This window comes from Pan troglodytes, chromosome X (genome assembly GCF_028858775.2).
Source record: "Pan troglodytes isolate AG18354 chromosome X, NHGRI_mPanTro3-v2.0_pri, whole genome shotgun sequence".
NCBI classification, from domain to species: domain Eukaryota; kingdom Metazoa; phylum Chordata; class Mammalia; order Primates; family Hominidae; genus Pan; species Pan troglodytes.
The window spans coordinates 32026148-32042598 of NC_072421.2; the positions used below are offsets into that span (position 1 = coordinate 32026148).

A 16451-nucleotide genomic window follows, 5' to 3' on the forward strand; every position below is an offset into this window, starting at 1 on the left:
CACAGTGTCTTACAGAAGTCATATATATATTTTTTTAACTTTTAAATTTGTCTGTACCTGACAAGTACTTAACATAGAACAGGGGTTATCAAAGTGTGGTCCATGATTCAGCAGCATTAGCCTCACTTGAAAGTTTGTTAGAGATGCAGATTCTCAAGCTCCACACCAGACCCACTGAATCAGAAACTTGGTATGTGGAGCCCAGTTATCTGTGTTTTAATAAGCCTTCCAGGTGAATTTGATGCTTGTTAAAATTTGAGAACCACTAATGTAGGAAAACATATTTATTTGGAGAATGGCCTCATATTTATCATTTTCTCCTGAGTTCTGTGGTAGAACCACAAGCTGAATCATTTTAGTCTTCTTAAAGAAAGAAAAAGCCAAGAAGGACATGCTAGAAAGACATCGGTAGATGTCTTCTCCTTATCCCCAGTTAGTGATAGGCCGACATTATTTGTAAGAGCAGATGGCTAGGCTCTCTGTCCAGAAGTGACCCCATAATGCAAAATGATTAGTACAGGATCATTAAAAAAAAAAAAAGAAAGATATGAGGAAAATGTTCAAAATCTGTCAACACATTTAAAGGATCAAATCCTGTGCTCAATGATGGTAAGAACAAACATACATAGATACAGATAAAAGACCTGCTTAGAAAATCCTATCTCGCCAAAGTAAAGAATATAAATGGTTCTGATATAAGAATTGCTTGTTTGAAAAAAAACTGGTTAGTTTTTTAAAAATGAAGCCACACAAATACTCCTATTGTTTAGCTAACTATGATCCCATCATATCCTCTCACAAAGCTTTCTACTATGACTATATAGACCAAGTTTCCAATAAGAAATTATTGAATAATTGGTAAACCAGAGATAATAATGGGTACTGCTTTTGTAGTATCAGTGTTATGATAGTATGTATATTTCTGGTTTTTAACACTGAGAAAGGATGAGAGGGGTGGGCCATCATGGAAGTAATAAAAGAGAACCCATCTTTAAAGCTTTACTTAATATAGCATAAGCAGTAAAGGGAGTTTTGTTTAGTATGTCCTTGGACCAAACAGGATCATTACAATGTCTTCTAGGTACACAGTAGATGCTCAATCAGTGCTGACTGAATGAAAGAACAAAGGGATGAAAGAAGGAATGAAGTTTGCAAAAGATGAGGCTCTAGATCCCTGTGACAGCAAGTTACCACAGAGGTATACAGATGGAGTGTAATGATGTCTACATGACTTTGGAAGAAGCTTAGGAAACCTTTAAAAAACATACATAATTTATGATACTGTTCTTTGACATATGTAAAGAATCTAATAGCTGGAAATGCCTTCATATTATTCAGATTTTAAAGGTGTTTGCATTCCATGAGTTCCTACAGTCAATAAAACACATACTCCTTATGTTAAAGTGTTTTTGCAGCTTTTGTGCTATTTGTGGGTTTACTCATGAGTAAAGAAAAATGGTATAATATTCCTTTATATACTACTTGCGCTTGGTGAATAAAGAGATTGACTGCATTACTCAGTGTGTGTACTATTTCAAAACTAGAAAGGTTTATCATCATTTTAACTTTTTCTCACCTGGTTTAGATATTCATTTCTACTTGGTCAAATATTAGCATTAGTTTGGCTTTAAGAGCTGATTCACTGAAATCACTTTTGGCTGATTTTAGTACAATTGCTGAGTTCTAAAGGCAATGAGGAATATAATGCTTTAAAATTTTATATTTGAAACAAGTGTGATTTTTAAGGGGTACACTGAACTGGGTTCATTAATCCATTGGTTTATAAAAGGAAGATTTAAAAGTTAATAAACCTAAGAATCATTTCAAAAAAGAAGATATATGTAAAAAAGTGAAGTATTTTACACCTGTATTGTCCAAAATAGTTTTAAAGTATTGCTTTTTTTTTTTTGAAATGGTGTCTTGCTCTGTTGCCCAGGCTGGAGTGCAGTGGCATGATCTCAGCTTACTGTAACATCTGCCTCCCGGGTTCAAGCGATTCTCCTGCCTCAGCTTCCCAAGTAGCTGATCTACAAGCGTGCGCCACCACACCCAGCTAATTTTTGTATTTTTAGTAGTGATGGGGTTTCACTATGTGTTGGCCAGGCCGGTCTTGAACTCCTGATCTCAAGTGATCCACCCGCCTCACCCTCCCAAAGTACTGGGATTACAGGCATGAGCCACCACACCCAGCCGTTATTGCTTTGTTAAGTCCAAACGTAATAGGATTTTGAGAAGAGGAGACAAAAAGAGCATGGGAATAGCAGTTCGAAAAACCTGACTCAGATCTTGACTGATACAAGTTATGTGACTGTGACTGTGGTACTTCATGTTTCTAAGCCTCGGTTTCCTTACACGTAAAAGGGAATAATGATAATAGGTAATCATAATCATAATACAAAATCACAAGGTTGTGATTCTTAGATGAATGTACATGAGGACTTTTTGTAACTGCAAGGAGTGATGGTTTCCTACACCACAAAAAGTCAAATGGTCAAATAGTAACATGCATACCAATGTGTCTACTCTGAGGAAGAAAATAGGACTTCATTCCCACAGAAAATTTCAAACAGGCAAACCAATGTCTCTTACATTTCTATTAGAAGATTCAAAGTCAGTTTGGAACTCTCTATACATTATGATTCTATACATAGGTAAATTGTGACTGGATTTGACTGTATTGTTGGTGCTCACATCCCTTAACTGGTTTCACCATTTTGACTGATATTACAGACAGCTAAAAAACTAGCATGGCTTTCCTTGAAAATTAAATGAATGGATAATGCAAAGAACCCAGGATGTTCTGATATCAAGTAGACACGGCCTGATAGTATGTAACTCTAATCTTTCTATTATACTATTTTGCCCAAATTTAAGACTCTTCTTCTTTTCTCAGGTTTACATCTGCCTTTCTACTACTCCAGTTCTCTACTTTTATTTTATTTTATTTTATTTTTGAGACCGAGTCTGGCTCTGTCGCCCAGGCTGGAGTGCAGTGGCACGATCTCAGCTCAGTGCAACCTCTGCCTCCTGGTTTCAAGCAATTCTCCTGCCTCAGCCTCCAGAGTAGCTAGGATTACAGGCACGCACCACCACACCCAGGTAAGTTTTGTATTTTTAGTAGAGATGAGGTTTCACCATGCTGGTCAGGCTGGTGTCAAACTCCTGACCTCAAGTGATCCGCCTGCCTCGGCCTCCCAAAGTGCTGGGATTACAGGTGTGAGCCACCATGCCCAGAGAGTTCTTTACTTTTTGATTTTTCTTTGTCTTAGCGGACAGAGGCAAAGATGAACTTGTACTTGGTTTTTATCACGATTTAAAGATTGACATAGCATTGTGACTAAATTCTTTATTTTCATAGAAATATAATGTCTTTTTTGACATTTACTATTTAAAAAAATATGATGTCATAATAGTGGTGGGCTCAAGCTTCCCGCCATAGAACTTGGATAATGCGTTAGCCTCACATACATTGTTCTAAATATAAAATATTCTCAACAGGATGTATGAATTGCTTTTCCAGTAATGGGAAAAAAATTGCTTGATGTGAACCTCATTTCTTGCTTTCTTCTCTTTCTGAACAAGGCCTCACATTTATAATGTAGCAGAATTACTATCAAAGAAAAGAATGGAACTAACTTGACTCGGTTATATGCAAACCAAAACCTTGGATTTATCAGCTTTCTGCTAAAAACACTTTTTAAGCATATCTTTAAGGTCATGTTCAAAAATAGAAACATGAAATTTGCTACAATATAGAGCAGATACCACAAACTGAACTGTTTAATAGGAGAAGGCTGTGTATATGTGGGTTTAGGGAAGAAGAGATTAAAAGTTAGAGTTATACAAGGAGAAATATTAATTTCAACAAACCACATTTGTATTATGAATAAAGAAAGGAACTTCATTGGTTTTAAACTAAATTCTGTCAAATGTGTATCTCCCCCAGATATCTAGAGACAGAATCATAAGATTGAACTGTATGTGACCTTAGACAAAATAGATTTCTGCATTTTAAAAATGAGGAGAATTAAAGCTGAGAGAGGTTAAATGGCTTTCTCACAATAACACGGTCAAATAATGGCTGAGCTTAAGTTTGAAGTTAGACCTCCTAATAGTCAATCCAATGCTCTTTTCGCTATATCATACTATCTCCTTACATGTGTTTTCCTGTACTTATAACCAAGTTTTTACTCATTGTTAAGAACGGCTACATAGTAAGCTATTTACTGTTTTTGATACCTTAAATGCAAATAAATAGTGCAACTAGAATGGATCACTTAGCATTGATTAAAAAAAAAAAACTTTTCTTACTAGTCATAATCCTTTGACCTCATTTGGAAATCTACATGCCACTATCACAAATCTTTTACCACGTTCTGAAAGCAAACGTGGCATTCTGCTCTCTAAAAGAAATTATAAAATATACTTCTAGAACACTTATATGGGACTAATGTGGCCATTGGTTTTCTTTGGACATTTATTACTTTCCTTATTTATACTTAAGATGAAAAACATACTAAGGATGGAACAGATAAGATTTTAATAGTATTCAACTACTATGGAGCAAACAGAGAAAGGCATATAATCACTTAGCTATATCGCCTTGCTTTAGTCGATGCCACTTATAACAATCTATAATACAAATCTTTCAGGACTATCCATCACAACAAGAATTAAATTATGTGAGATCTCAAGAGGTCTGGGATTTGCAACTTATCTTTATTAAAGATCTAGCAATTCTTTAACAGGGCTTTCAATCACACCCCTAAATGGACTGACAATAGGAAAGTGATTTGGTTTATTATATTTTTCTTATTAAAAAGTTAAAACCAAATAGTTTTAAACCCAGTTTCCTCAGAGGCATACCTTCTGCATCCTGTTGGAAAGGAGAAAATTGGAAAGGAGAGAAAATGATTCTCTAATTCTACGGTTAAACTAATTTTAGGGTTTTGGGGTATAACATGGTGTCCTTCACACTGAGAAGGTAGACGCACCTCTTCCACCACTACGACCATTACTCTGCATGAATTAACTCATTCAATGTTACAGTAACCATGTTAGAGATGAGTAAATGGACAACCACAGAGATTAAGTGGCCCCAAGGTCACTCAGCTAATATGTTGGATTCCAAAACCTGTGTACTGTAATAATAATAATAATAACAACATCAAGAGCTAGAATTTGTAGAGTGTTTATCATTTGGCATGTTCGCTCCCAAGCACTTTCCACTTATTTGGACTTATTCATCCTAATAATAAACTGATATTGTAGAGAATTTTATTATCGCATTTTTTTTTTTTGATGAAAGACTGAGGCTCAGAAAGGTTAAGTAATTTGCTCCAGGTCCCACGGCTAGTAAGTGTGACCTTGAGCAGCACACTTACATTGCCTGTATTTATTACGCAAACCTACGAGAAACTTCCACATGTAAGTTTGTGATAGGATGCTCTTTCTTTAAATGACTTTTGGACACATCTTACTATTGACTCTTGTTTAAATTAGGATTCTAAAGGGAAAGATGTTTTTAAGAATCCAAGCAGTAAGAGTACAAAGGAACTGCATGGCGGCAATTCACATCTTCCATCATGATTCAGCATTATTTTCTGTTTATCGTAAGAATACTGCTACACAGAGTTTGGATGTTCCCTCTAACTCTCGTGTTGAAATTTGATCCCCAGTGTTGGTGGTGAGGCCTAGTGGAAGGTGTCTGGGTTGTAGGAGTGAATCCCTCATGAATGGTTTGGTGCCATTCTCACGGTAGTGAGCGAGGTTTTGCTCTAGCAGTTTTCATGAGAACTGGCACCTCCCCTCCCTCTTTTTCTCCTCCTCTCTTGCCGTGTGATCTTTGTACACCAGCTCCCCTTTGCCTTCTGCCATGAGTGGAAGCAGCCTGACGCCCTTGCCAGAAGCAGATGCTTCTTGTACAGCCTGCAGAACTGAGCCAAATAAACACCTTTTCTTTATAAATTACCCAGCCTCAAGTATTCTTTTATAGCAACACTAAACAGACTAAGACATATACTAAGTCTCAGTTGCTTCCAAAATTAATATTAATAATTTGAAAATGTTTAGATGGGAATTATAAACTAATATAAAATACTCTATCCTCACAAATGTTACCATGAACATTAAATGAAAAAAGTACTTTCATTGTTCTTTACAAATTTCATCTGTATATTATTTTACTGTAACAAAGGACAACAATGTTTACAATGTGCTTACCTGCAGAAGCTTCCATCTGGTGTTCAGGTCCTCCAGAGTGCTGAGGTTATACGGTGAGAGCTGAATGCCCAAAGTGGTAAGCTGGCGAGCAAGGTCATTGACGTGGCTCACGTTCTCTTTCAGAGGTGCAATTTCTCCTCGAAGTGCCTGTGTGCAATAGTCAAAAGCAAATTGGAAGATGAGAATATTTAAAACAAGAAGAACTGATACCTGGGCTTATTCTCTTTAGGGTGCAGTGCCAGTAATGTTCGCTCTATGCTACGGTTTGAATGTTTGTGTCCCCCCTCAAATTCCTATGTTGAAATCCTAAAAAATAAAAAGGAAACGAAATCAAAACACCTAAGGCAATGGTATTAGGAGATGGGGCCTTTAGGGAGATGATTTTTGGGATAAGCGCCCTTACAAAAGAGACCTCAGAGAGCTAGCTAGCTCCTTTCCGCATGTGAGGGTGCAGTGAGAAGGTGCTTTGTATGAGGAATGGGCCTTCCCCAGACACCAAATCTGTTGGTATTTTGATCTTGGACTTCTCAACCTCCAGAACAGTGAGAAATAAGTTTTTGTTGTTTCACAAGCTATCCAATTTATGGCATTTCTATTATAGCAGCTGGAACAGACTAAGACAGTCTATTGTGGTAGTATTATAACAATGGATATTTGTTAATGGAGGAATAATGATAACTACTATTTGTTGAGCACTTCCTAGGTGCCTAATGCCATGATGAGCTCTATTCATACATAAACTGATTTTATTTCTACCCAACAATCCTATGAGGCCAGTAGTTGGAGAATTCTAATTTTATACATGAGAAAACAAACTTGCAGAGGTTTGTTTTCAAAACAAACAAACCTTGCCAAGCTCTCATGGGTAAAAATTGAGGAACCTGGGATACCTATATGCAGGTTTGCCTGCCTCTAGAATATATATTCTTAACTATTATGTTATATGCTTCCCCTAAGAAATTCTGGATTGGCAAAGTAACAAGAAAAATATATTGCTGCTGGATTCTAAATTCTACTCATGTCACAACCAGAAATGGATCCTTATTTTTTACAATAGAAAGATATATTCAGTCATAAAATATTGCATGCATACTTCGCACCAACCACATCATAACAGTTTCATTTAGGGAGTAGGGTATTTTGTCAAGTCCTCAGAATGACTTCCTGATCTCCTGGTATTTTAGCCCTTGTAGCAATGACTTCAGAAGGCTCCCGTGGGGCTTCTCAGCTGTCTCTGAAGCACTAGAGCAGGAGTCTCTGATGCAATACATCACAGCAATCCGTTGAGCAGAAGAACCCTATGCAGATATGGGGAGGATATTACCATGCATCATATCTACCCTATCGAGATGGCATTTATGGATCTTTAACATGATGCATGATGTTCAAATGTTCCAATAGGCAATTTCTAAGGGACAAATTCCCTCACTTAGGAGAACAGTTTGTGTAATGTAATGTCTGTGTACAAGGACAGCACCACTTGACTATACATGTTGTTTTGACTTGCTTGATCTGGGCAGGTGTTATTTCTCTGTCTGGTTCACTATGTTGATAAAACCATTGGTTACACTGACCTCATTTATAAGCCTTGCATTTCCTCCCACTCCAAATAAAAGGAGCCAGTATGAACATTCAAAATAAGAACGACATTATCCTCTCAAATCAACCTGAATACTTCATCAGTAAACTGTGGTGCTGTATAGAGCATAACACTGTTGTGTAGTTCTTAGATAATACAAAACATTGTGATAATCACTCTGTTGAACTTAAAGTTTTAAAAAGTGGTCATTAAAAACATTACGTTAAGCAATCAGGGGGTTTCTTTTGGACGATAACGAAAATGTTCTGGTATTAAACAATGGTGATGGTGGCACAATCTTGTGAATATACTAAACACCACTGAATTGTACACTTTGAAAGAGTGAATTTTAAAGTATGTGAATTATATATTAATAAAAACAAACAAAGGAGAGCCCCTTCTGACCATACACATGCAAAAAAAATCATATGTGATGTATTCATCTGTATTCAACTTCGTGTTAGTGGAATGTCACTGGAATCAGTGTGAAATTCAGAAAGTTTTATAGGGGTGGATAGCAAATATTGTTCCATTTCCTTATGAATAAATACATGGATTAAAAGTATCAGAATAAGGGCCCATGGAGAAAAGTGGTTTAAATCCATATATATGAATACTTATCTCTAAAAGGAAATGATCCATATTAATTTTGTTTTGCATAATAGAAAGGTTAGAAAACAGATTTCTTAAATGTCAATGGGGGAAACTTGGACAAGGACAACGGTTACAAACTGAAATCATTCTCTTCCGGATAATAACGTGCATTTCTAGTAGCCACAAGTAAATATCATGTGAGGGGAAACTGTAAACAGGAACCTCTGCAGAGAGGGCAAGCCAGCAGGCAGCATCTTTCAGTGATACAGGTGAGTCCTTTGTGCTAATCATCTCTCTTTACAAGCAAGACTCTCAAGCCATTAAGTTGATTATCCTACCTCGTTAAGCCATAGCTAGATTTCAGTTCCCTTTAGGTGACACAATGTACATTTTCAAATGTCTCTTATTAGAATATTTTGATTTTCATTTTCTCTCCCAAATTCCTGAGCACACATATTAATCCTGCTTCAATGTTTTGGAGGATGAGGGGGATTCAAAAATAAGTTTTGGTACTCATAATTAATTGCAATGCTCTCCCTTTTCCTCTTTTTTTTTCTTTTTAAAATTTACTTTTCTTCTTTAAACTTTACCATAAGATCTTGGGATTTCTTTTTTTTTTTTTTTTTTTTTTTTGCTTCTTTCAAGCAATGATAGTGGAAGTTCTCTTAACTAATCTCCACTTAAGACTCACCAAATTAGCCAAAGAAGTCTTCATTCTCTTTGTGAAACAGCAGTGATGGGAACCTCTCACAGCCTCAATAAAATGTTCGAGGTGCCTGTCAGTATGTGTGGACCTTCTGCTCCCATCAGTTGACTTGTTACAACCGTCAGTTGTGTGTATGTTCTCCAATCTATCTTTGCCAGTAACTGTTGTGATTATGTAATTTAATAAAGATTTCCTAAATCATAAAAATATTAGTTTAAAAAGAAAAGAAAAAAGTTATTATTTCTATAAAAACCAGGCCAAATACTCTGGAGAGTTGCTTCAAAAAAGAAAAAGAAAATAAATATTGTTGAAGTAGTTGTGAACAAGACAACTGCTAAAGATGAAGAAAACAACCCAGACCAGGTGGGGTGGCTCATGACTGTAATCCCAGCACTTTGGGAGGCTGAGGTGGGTGGATGGGTGGATCACTTGAGGTCAGCAGTTCGAGACCAGACTGGCCAACATGGTGAAACCCTGTCTCTACTAAAAATACAAAAATTATTCGGGCGTGGTGGCACATGCCTGTAGTACCAGCTACTCAGGGGGCTGAGGCATGAGAATCGCTTGAACCCGGGAGGTGGAGGTTGCAGTGAGCCAAGATGGCACCACTGCACTCACTCCAGCCTGGGTGACCCAGCAAGACTCTGTCTCCAAAAAAAAAAAAAAGAAAAAAAAGAAAAAATGCCAAATATTCAGTTCAATCTGAATTCCTAAATTTCTGTGAAAATATTTGACAATGGAAGCTTTGACTGGTGTGAGGTCAGTTGATAAACAGATAACTGGGGGCAAAGGTTCACTCTGGGGAAGTCTCTAGATGGGGTTGAGCAGACTAAAGGACTTCAGTCAGCTAGAAATCATCATGAGGGCACTCAACGCATGAAGGTGGAAGAAAGGAGATAACAGATGGTAGGAAAGATAAAAAGGAAAAGGAGGCAGGAGAATGCTCATGTCAGTCTTCACTTTGGCATTTGATTTAGGTTTTGGTAGCAGCTTTTACCACCCAAGGATGGCTCACCGCTGTGGGCTCTCAGTGCCCAGCAGCATACATAACAAGAAGTATGGCCGCCTAAACACAGAGTCACAAGACCTTCACCCTGTAAAGGGTGAACACAGGTACTTTGCTATTTAAATAGATGTGACATTGGTTTGGCTATATTTCACAGATTAGAGCTTTTAATATGACACACATAAATTTGTGTTTAAATTATTAAACACTACACCTAAAATGTCAAAAAGCACAGTTAACGCTGAGCAATACGAGGTGCTATTTAAGTGACATCAGGATTGCATTAGGTTTTATTCTAGTTTGGAAGCAGTAAGTGAGAAAACATTGAAGAAAGCCATTATATTGTGGGTTTTCTTTGAATCACTTAAACATCTGGAATATGTTCTCCATGAAAGAGCAAACCAAGTCTAATTTTATTATGACTAGTTTCACACAGGCAGAATTTTCAGTTCATTAAATGTTGTCTGATTATAGATACAAAAGTACTGATTTAGAATGATAGGTAAGTCTGATATAATAAGTTTTTCTTCATATAAAATTAAATTGCCTGTCATATCTTTGCTTATCTTTAGGTAGCTAAGGATTTGTTCAAATACACATTTAAAATTATAGTCATCTACTACTTTTCTAAGAAAAGAAAGGAATTGTCTATTAACAAGGGAATCTTATTTTTGAGGGAGGAATTTTGACTTGACAGTTAAGAGAACATTCCTACTGCAAAGCACAGAAGGTCAGTTGGAAAGACTAGAAAGAGTAAATTGAGGGAATTCTGCTTGGAGGGGTTTTATTTCCTCTGTGAAGTAGGAATCAACAGACCTGGCATAGTCTGCAGTGCCTGGCATAGCGTGCAGTGCCTGGTGTGCAATGAATAGTCACTGAATGAAAACATGAATTAAGGGTAAGTGGGAACATTTGAATTAATCGTAATAGAGACTGTGAGAGGGAGTTGACCTAAGAAACGTAATGAGGTTGGCAAACAGTGTTGAGGGCCCACTTGAGGATGAGGTTCAACATTTTTTAGCAGAACCAATCTGCCTGACTTTCTCATTTTCTCCAACAGTGTTGCATGTAAGCATGGGGAAAACAGTTGATCCAGGTTTGGGGTTTCGTCAGATGACTGTGGCTCACACATTTAGGGATAAGGGAGTTTCAATATTAGCCAGGATGTAATTGAAAAAACATACTGTGGAATCTAAACTGGATTAGGAGGAAAGCAAAGCAAAATGAAGCTTGTAGATGGAGAGAAAGTAGAGGGGTCAGTTGTAGAAGTCCAGGATAATTCATAAAAGGCCACAGCAGGAGTAGCTGCACAAACAAGCGACAGAGAGGGGAGACTCTGGGATGCTCAGATTAGCTCTACTGGATTTGCCACTTATGAGTTTATTTATAAATGGTGTGAGATATATATATATATATATATATATATATATATATATATGGCTATATATATAAAAATATATATAGTGCTACTCAGTGTTTGAAAAACTTCCCTTCTTAGGGATATTAAATATTCCTCCCAAAATCTTAACCTGCTAACTCATAGACGTCCTATCTCACTTACTAGGAATTCAAAATTACTAGGTTCCAAAAATGAAGTGTTATTCTTGGGCTACATACACGTGCAGAGAAATTTATGTTACAAATATTACTTAAGTAGGGACTAATGGCATTGCTGTCTACCATGAATCCTTGTCAAACAAATGTTTGTTAACCAAGACTCTTGAAAAATAGCCTAAAAAGAGGTGGTGCTGGGAAAGAAAAGTCCCAGCATTCCTCATGCTGAGCTAGTCATGAGAAGGCAAGGATGAGCAATTAGAAATCATGTCCTATAAATACTGGTGTTTAGTACTTATTCCGGGGCTCTTCCTCGTGGTTCAGGGAAGCCCTCACAGAATGCAATTACCCGGGAATTGGCAGCAGGTACAGCCCAGCTATGTTTTGCAGCTTCTGCATTTCTCTGCAGATATATCATCCTCATGGGGCCAAGAGAGTCAAGGACTGTATCTTGCTTTTTCCAGAGGATCAGAGGCCTACTGGAATCTCTCAAATACCTGGGCGGAATGAGCTACTCAAATGCTGTTGAAACAATTAAAAAGAAACACAAGTTGAGCTGTAAGCAAGCCCTTCATGAAATGTATCAGGCTCAGAGACTTCCGTCATTATCTGTAATTTTTGACTTTTCATTCTGGTTGGTTCCCTGACTGCTCTGATGCCCAGAATGTAGGTACAGCTTTTCTTTCAGATACCTACTGCCTTCAGCCAGGTTTCAGAGAAGCAGAGTCTGAGTGCTCTTAAGAAAAAGGGAGTGAGAGAAGCAGGAAGACAGGGCAAGAAAGTTAAGTTGGGATGTGGTATGGGCTGGAGACCAGCATCAATCTGGCCCCACGGGAATTCCCAGATCACAAATTGTACAACAGCAGGTGCCATGATGAGACAAAGGGGTTTTCCCTTTGTACCCCTGGTGGTTTTAAGAGAGAAGGTGTGGTGGGACATGCCAGTCAAGGTGGCTTCCTTTTGGCTGAGGGAGGTTCTCTGGAAAGGGGTGAAACCATGAGGCTTTAGCAGCTAATACTCAGAGTCACTGAGGAATGGGTGCACCAACCCAGTGAACGAATCTGGCTGGGGCACCAACAGCATCCATTACTTAGATTAACTTCATCTGCTTTCCCAATAGCCTTTACCCTTGAACTTCAGTTGTCAAGCACTTATATTGTGGTATTTTTTTTTCAGGAGACTTTTCTTTTCTTTTCTTTTCTTCCTTCCTTCCTTCTTTTCTTTCTTTCCTTTTTTTATACAGGAGACTTCTTTCTCTTTTTTCTTTCCTTCCTTCCTTCCTTTCCTTCCTTTCTTTCCTTTTTTTTTTTTTTCCAAGGTGGAGTTTCACTCTTGCTGCCCAGGCTGGAGTACAATGGCACGATCTCGGCTCACTGCAACTTCCACCTCCTGGGTTCAAGTGATTCTCCTGCCTCAGCCTCCTGAGTAGCTGGGATTACAGGTGCCCGCCACCACGCCTGGCTAATTTTGTATTTTTAGAAGAGATGGGGTTTCACCATGTTGGCCACGCTGGTCTTGAACTCTTGACCTCAGGTGATCCACCCACCTCGGCCTCCCAAAGTGCTGGGATTACAGGCCTGAGCCACCGTGCCGGGCCTGCAGGAGACTTCTTAAGTGAATTTTCATTACTAACACTATGGGGCTATTTCATAGCTCTCCAACAAAACTGGGATTGTCACCCTTTCTCGAAAGTTGAGTCCCTCATTTCTGCCAAATTCTGAGGGACTGCGTGGAGCTAAGACAAAGGGGATACTTTGCAGACTGAGCGAATACAACCCTCTGCCTTTAGTATCACTTATGCTTCTGGTAGAGACATTCTCGACAATAAATTATGCCATTGAAACGTACTTTAAAAAAAAAAAAAAAGAGATGTGATTGCATTTTTTTCCAGCAACAGTTTTTACTGTGATAGCCTGAAGGCAAAATATTATGCAGTTTCTTTTCATTGTCTCCTTGCGTTCAGTTTTCAGGGCAATTCTTGTAAACTTTCATATTTGGGCATGATCACTTTTGACGAGTAAACTGAATAACAATATAAATAATGAAACAGACTCAGAACTAATGGCCTAGATTTAGCATAATCAGAAACACTTAAGAAAGGTTAAAGTCAAAAAAAAGATCTTGGGAAAACAATATCAAGTTTGTAGGCATGAAGAAATTTAGGGCTTTTATTTCCCAAGCGATTATCGGTAATTATATTTTAACTATGGTTTCTTCTCAGACTCAACACGCTTCCAAATTTGTGACATTAAAAAAATAGCAATTAACTGCTCTGTGTTTTCCATAAAGAATCCACATCTTTTTATAAAAAACAATCTCAACCAGGTGCGGTGGCTCACGCCTGTAATCCTAGCACTTTGGGAGGCTGAGGTGGGTGGATCACCTGAGGTCAGGAGTTACAGACGAGCCTGGCCAACACAGTGAAACCCTGTCTCTACTAAAAACAGAAAAATTAGCCGGGCATGGTGGTGCACACCTGTAATCCCAGCTACTCTGGAGGCTGAGGCAGGAGAATTGCTTGAACCCGGGAGGTGGAGGTTGCAGTGAGCTGAGATTGCAACATTGCACTCCAGCCTGGGCAACAAGAGCAAAACTCTGTCTCAAAAACAAGAACAAAAAACTCTAGTTTCTCTTTACAATATCGAAAAAGAATATATACCCAAACATAAAAGGATAACTTTTTCTTTTTAACATTTTCTCTTTGCATTGATCATAATTCTTCATCTTTTAGGACATGGCTTTCTATGAAGCTTGTAACTCCAATGTTCTTATAATAAAAGCCGAATTATATCTTGGCCATATTAACAGTGTCTATCTTCTTTCTTTTCTGGGTGCTCATATTTCCTTCATGTATAAAATTTGGAAATGAGGAACAGGGAAGTATTGACCACAAAGGAAAAGTTTTTATTCTTAAGAACAAGTTGAACATAGCAGGAGCAATTGATATTTTGCAAACCATACACCCGGTAAGGGGTTAGTATTCAAAATACACAAGGAACTCCTACAACTCAATAGCAAGAAAACAAATCACCTGACTAAAAAATGAGCAAGTAACCTGAATAGACATTTCTCCAAAGAAGATATAGAAATGAGTATTCAGATTTATAGACAGGAAATAGAATGGTGGTTTCCAGGGGCTGGGGGCAGGAAGCAATGGGGAATTATTGTTGTTTTTTCTTTTTTGTTCCTTTTGAGATGGAGTCTCACTCTGTTGCCCAGGCTGGAGTGCAGTGGCATGATCTCGATCTCAGCTCACTGCAACCTCCGCCTCCCAGGTTCAAGCAATTCTGCTGCCTCAGCCTCCCAAGTAGCTGGGATTACAGGTGTGCACCACCACGCCCAGCAAATTTTTGTATTTTTAGTAGAGATGGGGTTTTACCATGTTGGCCAGGCTGGTCTCGAACTCCTGACCTCAGGTGATCCGCCTGCCTTGGCCTCCCAAAGTGTTGAGATTACAGGTGTGAGCCACCGTGCCTGGTGGGGATTATCGTTGAATAGACATAGAGTTTCAGTTTTGCAAGATGAGAAGAGTTCTGGAGATGGATGGTGGTGATGGCAGCAGAACAACGTAAATGTATGTAATGCCATGGAAGTATACATTTAAATAGAGCCAAGATAGTAAACTTCATGTAGTTTGTATTTTACCACTATTTAAAAAATCAAAAATAAGTACAATTTGTAAAAGAAGAAACTTGAACAAATTTTATTAATTTCCTTGGGAAAATGTTTCTATAATCCTAACTGCAACTGCCAGTTATCTCCCCTTTATAGACAAAAAGCGCAAAAAAAAAAAAAAAAACCCACAAAATACTTCAAGCTCTCCAATGACACAATTAAAACAAATAAAAAGATAGTTCATGAGTGTTTCACAGAGGCTAAATACAAAATATACACAATTAACACAAAAAGGTTTTTAATGAGCACAAATAAGTCATTTAAGCAGGTCATGCTTTAGGTTGCTAAGGAAACAGAAAAAATACCAATATTTTCTGTCTGAAAAATTTTAATTATATGTGACAAAATGAAGCAAAATGGCAGTTAATGAAACCTATTAACTTCCTTAAAAGTAAGTAATAATCCATAAACCATTAAAATATCAACCATGAGGATGTTCATCTTCAAATTCAGAAGTTATTTCAGACAGATGAAGTTTTACTTTTTTTTTGAGATGGAGTTTTGCTCTTGTCGCCCAGGCTGGAGTGCAATGGTGCGATCTTGGCTCACTGCAACCTCCGCCTCGTGGGTTCAAGCGATTCTCCTGCTTCAACCTCCCAAGTAGCTGGGATTACAGGCGCACGCCACCACCATGCCTGGCTAATTTTTCTATTTTTACTAGAGACTGGGTTTCACCTTGTTGGCCAGGCTGGTCTTGAACTCCTGACATCAGATGATCCACCCGCCTCGGCCTCCCAAAGTGCTGGGATTACAGGAGTGAGCCACTGCGCCTGAAGTTTTACATTTAACAAGTTTTTGGGCTTGCAATCATTTCTTGGTCTGAGCCACATATGTTAACCACCATTGTCCCTGAATGGGCCCTCTCCCTCCCCTAAATAGCTCAAAACATCAGTCTAAGGCAGTGATTCTCACACAATAGTGTGCATCTCATTGTCATGTGGAAGGCTTGTTAACACAGAGACTGCTGAGTCCCACTTAGTGCTTTTGATTCAGTGGGTGTAAGGCGGGCCTGAGAATTTGGCATTTCTAATAAGAAGTTAGAAAATGTTGAGTTCCTAGAACTCATCAAGCTTTTTATTTCTTTATTTATTTTTATTTTATTTTTCAGACAGGGC

The 16451-nt window shown here is 38.1% G+C and overlaps 1 protein-coding gene across 15 annotated transcripts in view; it reads right to left on the reverse strand.

Annotated features, from left to right (window-relative positions):
- Nucleotides 1–16451, reverse strand: part of DMD (dystrophin) — a 2616526-nt gene that overhangs the window by 323264 nt on the left and 2276811 nt on the right. For all 15 annotated transcript variants that reach the window (XM_063804906.1, XM_063804905.1, XM_063804907.1 and 12 more), the window contains one exon: nt 6223–6369. In XM_063804906.1, the coding sequence (XP_063660976.1) occupies nt 6223–6369 (147 nt within the window). The remainder of the gene's footprint in view (nt 1–6222; nt 6370–16451) is intronic.